The sequence below is a fragment of the Grammomys surdaster genome, unplaced genomic scaffold (assembly GCF_004785775.1).
Source record: "Grammomys surdaster isolate TR1022 unplaced genomic scaffold, NIH_TR_1.0 174, whole genome shotgun sequence".
NCBI classification, from domain to species: domain Eukaryota; kingdom Metazoa; phylum Chordata; class Mammalia; order Rodentia; family Muridae; genus Grammomys; species Grammomys surdaster.
The window spans coordinates 1,165,937-1,173,296 of NW_021604622.1; the positions used below are offsets into that span (position 1 = coordinate 1,165,937).

The following is a 7,360-nucleotide window of genomic DNA, read 5'->3' on the forward strand; positions in this document are numbered from 1 at the left end:
AGAGAGAGAGAGAGAGAGAGAGAGAGAGAGAGAGAGAGAGAGAGAACCCACAAAAATTCTTATCAGTACCATAAATGCAGGATTTTGGATTAACTTGCTCTCTATAGCTGCGAGAAAAGAAAAATGAGATAGAGGGTGAGTGCCTAGGCTAAAAAGTCTTAATCTGGGGCTGGAGAAATGGCTCAGTGGTTAAGACTGCTCTTCCAGAAGTCCTGAATTAAATTCCCAGCAACCACACGGTGGTTTGCAACCATCTATAATGGGATTTGATGCCCTTTTCTGCTTCATTTGAAGATAGTTACAGTGTATTCATATACATAATAAATAAATCTTTAGCCAGGCAGTGGTGGCACACGCCTTTAATCCCAGCACTTGGGAGGCAAAGGCAGGTGCATTTCTGAGTTCAAGGCCAGCCCGGTCTACAAAGTGAGTTCCAGGACATACAGGGCTATACAGAGAAATCCTATCTTGAAAATCATAATTAATTAATTAATTAATTAATTAATCTTTTTTTAAAAAAGTCTTAATCTGATGTTAGGTGTGGTGGCACACTTCTTTAATCCCATGGCTCCAGAAGCAGAGGCAGACAGATCTCTGAGAGCTCTCCACTAGCCCAGTCTTTTTAGCTAGTTCCAGGCCAGCCAATGAGAGGGACTTTTTCTCTAAAAAAACAAAACAAAAATGGCCCACTCTGTTTCAGAAGCTGCCAAACTCAGTGTGATAGCATAGCACTACCTGCTCGCACCTGGGAGGCTGAGGCAGGAGGATTACTTGGCCTCAAGTTTGAGATCAGTTTGGGTAACATAAACCCTGTCTTAAAAATAAAAAGGAAAACAAAAAAGAAAAAGTAATGTCCCACTACTGCTGACCTACCTAAATTTAGCCGTTGGGTAGAAGCCTAGGAACTTTAAGGGGCTTCCTGGAAGCCTCTGGACCATGGATCTTGACAAATGTGATGTGGTTTCCAGCACACCAGAAAGAGCAATCTCACATTAGGGAGAAGAAACAATTATTTCACTGTCTGATGCCTTCAGCTGTAGGCATGTCTTTGCATAAAGACAGTGACATCATGCCTCTGGGGGTGGCGGGGGGGGGGGGCCCCGTTGTTTGGTGGTTAATGCCCAGCCTACCCTTTCTTCATTAATCTTATTTTTCATAGTCCATGCTGTAGACATGATGACTCCATGACTCCATCTCAAAAGAGTTGTTTGGTACTCATAACATGTGTCTGGTTATATGACAAATAATGAGGTTGCAGATAACATTGAGGTTTCAGATTAGCTAACCTGGAGATGGAGAAATTATCTAGGTGGGGTGGATGTAATAACAAGGGGTCTTAAAAGTAGACGCATGCAGAAAACTGTAATACAACGTGAGGTAGGTTATTACCGGCCTGCAAGGCAGAAGACAGCAATTAAGCAGAGACTGGGCAGAGCTACACCTCAGCACTACATTTTAATTTGTGTCAAATTAAGCCTCTCTGATGCTTTTCAGCAGTAGTCACTGATAATGGTTTAAACAGTGTGTTAAGAACACTTACGAGTTTTAAGTGTGCAATACAATTTTGCTATCTGTAGGTACAATAACGAAAGAGAGCCTCTTGAATTTATTTCCCATAACTGAAAGTTTGCACCCACTGATTAAATCTTTGTTGCTTCATGCCACTAAATTTATAGCAATTTGCCATCCAATCTCCTGAGACTTATTTATAGTTCAGTTCAACCATTTGAATGCTTGTTTTCTTTCTCTCTCGGGTGTGCCCTATCTCCTCCCTCCGCTGATTTCAGTTTACTACTTCTGAGTGGAAAGGATTATATATTTTCTTTTCTACTCCCCGTCCCTAGGAGAAATTGGTACGATTTGCTAACAACAACAACAACAAAACAAAACAAAAAGCCTCCTTAGTGTTTGCTTTGTTCTGCTGTCAATTACCTAAGATTTTTGGATGTGACAGACTAGCGATTCTCACATTTGTTTTAGAAAGTATGTAGATGATATGGCCGAGATTATTCACCTATTCACCTATTCACTAATGTTCGTATTATATTCTTCATGTTTCGTACTGGGATTGCGGACAGATAGATGTATTAGCGTTAATCAAGGAACTCTAGGGCTACTAATTTCAAAATGATCTAGAAAACCGTTTTACAGTACAGACTTCCAAGCTATACTCAAGCCTAAAGGGTCAGATTTCCTGATGGCGGTACGCTGGGAACTGTTCTTTAACAAGTTCCGCGTCTGATTCCTTGCATGGGATCAAACAATTTGACCTCTGAATCACTACTCCATGAAAACGAGTCGGCCTGAGTCAGAATCTAAGCTCCTGCCCTCAGCGGGCTAATTCGTGACTCCCTATTCTCGCAGACCTTCATAAAGGCAAGCGAGCGGCCAAAAGAGGACGAACCTGGGAAGGCTGGCTTTCCGGGATCGGGATCCCAGTCCCAGCCGCTCACTGCACACACCGCCAGGGGCGCCGCCACGCACAACCCCCTTGAGCCCCAAGATAGAAATCGAGACCGGAGTGCAAACACCGCAGCGGACCACCGAGGAAACTCTGCTGCTCGGGAGGGTGGAGCCACAGACGCCAGCCACGCCCCCTACCGGTGTTGCAGCCTAATTGGCTCCCTGGCTCTCTCGCGCGGACTACACCACCGCACCGGGAGCCTGATAGTGCTGCACCGCGCCCACCGGAAGTAGTTTACCGGGCGGAAGCTTATCCACAGGAAGTGGTGGAAGCGCTTTCTTTTCCGGTCTCTTTGGCCTCGCCGGTAGAAGCAAGATGGTGAGTGTCGTATCTCGGCTCTGTAAATCTCTTTCCATCCTTCTTCCCTGGGCTATCCTGCCTGTTGCCGGTGCGTGGTGGCAAGGTTCCGAGTGAAGGGAATTGATGGGCAAGGAGATGGCATGCTGTGCCCCGCTGGGACTGGAAGGATGGCTGTTCGGTGGAGAGCCGAGCCTACAGTCCTAGCGCCCCTGTGGGTCTCTCTGGGGTTTGGGGGCGTTGCTGCCCCGGATAGGTCCTTAGGACACGTTTGGGGACATTTGGCCGTAACCGCCGAGAAACTGGGTGCTTGTTGGCAGTACCTGGGACTGAGGCGGGAAGAATTCGGTCATCCTTAACGCTTAAAAGCCGAGGAGGCTTCAGAGCACTTAGGTCCGTGCAAGAGTAGAACATTAGATGGTGTGAATAACCAGCACTGATTTTTACCTTCCTTGTGAGCGAAGAATTTAAGTCTTTACCACATTTTGGCCTATATACATTTTGTTAGGTCGCATCAGTACTCGTTTTCTGAGGAAATGCCAGGGTATATTGAGAAGCCAGATTTTTCAAAGTTGCATTCTGTGTGTTTTTTAACGTGCAGACGAAAGGAACGTCATCCTTCGGAAAGCGTCGCAATAAGACGCACACGCTGTGCCGCCGTTGTGGCTCCAAGGCCTACCACCTTCAGAAGTCGACTTGTGGCAAATGCGGCTACCCTGCCAAGCGCAAGAGAAAGTGTAAGTAGTGGAATCTTCGGGCTGCTTTTTACCTTACCTTGACTTGAGGAAGGGATGTTGTTAGTAATCTGTTGTAATACAAAACACTTTCGGGCCGGGCGGTGGTGGCGCACGCCTTTAATCCCAGTACTTGGGAGGCAGAGGCAGGCAGATTTGTGAGTTCCAGGACAGCCAGGGCTATACAGAGAAACCCTGTCTCGAAAAAAAAAAAAAAGCAACAACACATTCGGTATACAACAAAACTTGGGTGGGTTGGTATGTTGGTTGAGTGCTTAAAACACAGTAATGGCACGACTGAGAAAAATGGCTGACGGCAGATGCTTGGGAAAACCATTCAGAATCGTATTTTTTTTTTCTTAGATAACTGGAGTGCCAAGGCTAAGAGACGAAACACTACCGGGACTGGTCGGATGAGGCACCTAAAGATTGTCTATCGCAGATTCAGGTACAGTTTTGATTCCGTGTCCTTGGGGGTAGGATGAGTGTGTACTTATAACTTCCACTCTTGGTGAATAGTGGGAATGATAGTGCAGTTTGGTTTTGGCCTGAAACACCCACGTTTGTCAGGACTGTCTAAAAGAATGGGATCTGGGAGGCAGCTTACCTGACTCAGCTTCCACTAACTCAGATTTTCTCAAGTCTGCTACGCTGTTCTGGGTGCTAGTCGTCAGTCATAACGACTTAGATGGGGATCTGCTTCTTAAAGATGCAGATTTCCCAGCCCCCTCTTAGACTTCGCTGTGGAGTCTGTATTTTGACAATTGCTATGTGTTTCTTTGTGTTTATGCTCGATCTAGTTTTGTGCGCCTGCTAGTGTTTGATAGGCTAGTGGCGGGTTTTAAGCCTGATTTAACTTTTATGTGCTTAATATCACTCATCTTCCGAAGCAGTTCTAGAGTAGAAATGAGCGTTACTTACCATTTTAGACTTAGTTGAGCAGCTTCAAAGGTTCTGTTAAACTTGGTTCGCTGCCGTTACTAAAGGAAAGATGCCAGGACTGATAGCTTCAGAAATACTTTAGTTCTTGTGGAAATTGGGAAATGAGCCCAAAATTGTTGAGACAGTTAACTGTGATAGAATGTGGGTGTCTTGATCGGGTAAAATAATAGCTTATCAATGATGTCCTAAAAATAAATGTCTGAACATATGAGTGCTATAATGATTTCAGCATTTAACTGAGATAAGCTCATTGAGGTCTGTTTGATCAATTAGGAAGTAACATTTTGGTGTCGCTACATTAATGTTTCTTATCTTTAACATGGCACAGACATGGATTCCGTGAAGGGACGACACCTAAACCCAAGAGGGCAGCTGTTGCAGCATCCAGTTCATCTTGAGGATTTCAATCAGTCATAAAATAAATGTTCTGGTTTCAAAATTTCTGTGGTGTAAGGTATTTTAATGTCAGTTCAGTGTTGGGTTATATATGATTGCTTTGGAATTATACACTTTGAGTAGCATGCTGAGAACTGGTCCTTCGTATATAGGGTTGGTTCCTGAGAGTCTGAAGTTGGTAGGAGCTGGATGAATTCTCTTGAGAATGATAACCTGAGCCTGGGTCCCGGTCATGTTTGCTTAGCCCTGGGCATGGATAAGTGGGTGGGTATGTGACGAACTGACTGAGCATACATGCTAGGGAAGAGGACAGTTACTAGTGTGGTTATATTAATGCCTGCAGTGTCTGAAAATGCTTGCAATCTGTAATGGACTTGGACAGACTTCATGGATGCCTGCAGATTTGAGCTCTTATTCATCCTGAAGTTTACAATTTTTAACATTTACTTGATTAAAGCCAAGCAAGATAAGCCTTTATTCCCAGCACTTGTTGGCAGGTGGAGATCATCAGAGCCACACAGTAAAACTTTTTTTTTTCAATGCTGTTTAATTGTATGTAAGCTGCTAATATAAATGTTGGGTAGACTTTGTCCTGGTATTTGAGACTACTATCCTTCAGAGGGTCCCCTAGTTCAAGGGCATGAAATTGTTTTTGACAATTTATAGTTCATCTTACTAGAACTCGTGGTCTGTAGACTTAAGATTGGTTGTATCTTTTAATGGGTTGAACAGGTAATTTCTAACAAGGGATAAATCAGACATTGAGGCAAGTGGGAATTGAGCTCTGGGTGTCTGGACTTGAACGAATCTAAAGATGGAAAAAGGTTGATACAACTTCACAAGATAACGTGGAGGTTGAGGAAAAGCTTGTGTTGGGGTGAGCAAGGTGACCGCGGGCCTTTAATCCCAGTACTTAAGAGGCAGAGGCAAGCTGCCTCCCAAAATCTTGAGTGAGACCAGACTGGTTTACAGAGTTAGTTGCAAGACAGTCAGACCCTACAGAAAAATTCCTGTCTTAAAAGAAACAAAAAGAGCTGTGCTCATTTTCGTTAAGCTAATACCTGTGTGAGAATTGGGTGTTTAGATGGTGGTTCTAGTATGTAATAGGGTTGAGGGAAAGTGCTGCCACTAAGCTAGGCAATAAGAGCAAGACTGCTAAATTGAGAGTAGGGTGCAGAGCTATTTCACTAAAGGTCTAAGTTTTATAATCCAATACTCTTTTGAGTGTCTGGGTGTATACTTTTAAGTCTGGAATTGTGATGCTTGACAACATTAGGTGTCCTTCATAGCATGTGGGTACATGGAGTATGAGTCCCAGGTTGTACATGCCTGGCACTGAATTTTGAGCAAAGAAGTGGCTAGAACTAACTTGAACCTCTTGGCCCTACCACTGTCTCAAGTGCTGGGGTTTAGGATGTACTTACATATTTTACTTGTATGAGTACCCTGTCGCTCTCTTCATATGCCAGAAGAGGGCATCGGATCCCATTACAGATGATTGTGAGCGATCATGTGGTTTCTGGGAATTGAACTCAGGACTGCTGGGAAAGCAGTCAGTGCTCTTCAACCGATGAGCCATCTCTCCAGCCAGTGACTTTGTTAATTTTCCTTTTTCCAAGACAAGGTCTCACTAGTCGTAGCTGACCTGTAACTCAAAATATTGACCTACCTTTCTGGGACAGGTTATAGGCATGAACCTCCACACATGACGATGCTTACTTAGATGCTTGAGCTGAGGAGCTGGAGAGATGGCTCAAAAGTTAAGGGCACTTGTTGTAGGGACCCAGGTTCAATTCCTACTACACACATGGCATTTCACAACCATGGCTAGTTCTAGGGAATCCAATACCTGACTTCCCTGGGCCAGTCACACGTGGTGTACAAGCCAAGCACTCATATAAACTTTCACACTTTATTACTACTTTGGATAATCCTCAGAAGTGTTTGTGTTTTTCAGTTTGTAAATGAGGGTTGTGACAAGCCTGTGATCTCAGCATTTGGAGTGATAGAGGCAAGAAGAACTAAGGAGTGAAGCCATGTCTCTAAACAACTGTTTTAAGTCTGGAGTAGTATATCAAACTTGTACATGCTAAATGACCAAGGAAGCTTTGCTGGATGTGTTGGCCCTGAAGTGTCTCCAGGCCCCAGGGCTCTTTTTCTATTCCTGTATATGTGTGTGGACACAGGTCAGGACAAGTTGTAAGTAGGTTCCCAGGATGCTCAAAGACTTGGTGACATATTTACTATCTTGCCATCCTCTAATTCTCCCTTTTGCTGCCTCTGTCTTGATCAGAAGTTGATCTGGGCCATCGGTGATGAGGAAAAGCCCACTGACCACCAGCACTCAATGCAGGGTCTAGAGAAAGGTCTCCTTTTCTCAAGTTAGAACGCTTACCTGAGGAACAGGAACTGGCCTGGAGGTGAATAGTTAATAGTGGAAAGCAGTTTGTAATCTGCCTTCTGGGAGTAGGGAAGGCATAGTGAGAGCAGCAGCGCTCAGGGACAAGCAGATCCCCAAGGGAGGAGA

General features: G+C 44.4%; 1 protein-coding gene, 1 long non-coding RNA gene and 1 other non-coding gene across 3 annotated transcripts in view; 2 read left to right on the forward strand and 1 right to left on the reverse strand.

Moving 5' to 3' along the window:
• LOC114621358 overlaps window positions 1-2,498 on the reverse strand; it is a 3,988-nt gene extending 1,490 nt beyond the window's left edge. The window contains exon 1 of the long non-coding RNA XR_003711413.1: window positions 2,405-2,498. This is a non-coding gene — a long non-coding RNA (uncharacterized LOC114621358). The remainder of the gene's footprint in view (window positions 1-2,404) is intronic.
• Window positions 2,499-2,682: 184 nt separating this feature from the next.
• Rpl37 (ribosomal protein L37) lies at window positions 2,683-4,880 on the forward strand. The gene is made up of 4 exons (XM_028767604.1): window positions 2,683-2,782; window positions 3,363-3,498; window positions 3,859-3,943; window positions 4,766-4,880. Exons 1-4 carry the CDS (start codon window positions 2,780-2,782, stop codon window positions 4,833-4,835), a joined length of 294 nt encoding a protein of 97 aa, XP_028623437.1. The 5' UTR covers window positions 2,683-2,779; the 3' UTR covers window positions 4,836-4,880.
• On the forward strand, window positions 4,606-4,685 carry LOC114621451. Its single transcript, XR_003711433.1, has one exon. It is a non-coding gene; the product is annotated as a small nucleolar RNA SNORD72 (small nucleolar RNA).
• Window positions 4,881-7,360: the final 2,480 nt, after the last annotated feature.

Coding starts and splice junctions, on each gene's coding strand:
- Rpl37 (XM_028767604.1), top strand. Junction 3,499..3,858: donor TGCCAAGCGCAAGAGAAAGT/GTAAGTAGTGGA, acceptor TTTTTTTCTTAG/ATAACTGGAGTGCCAAGGCT. Junction 3,944..4,765: donor ATTGTCTATCGCAGATTCAG/GTACAGTTTTGA, acceptor AACATGGCACAG/ACATGGATTCCGTGAAGGGA.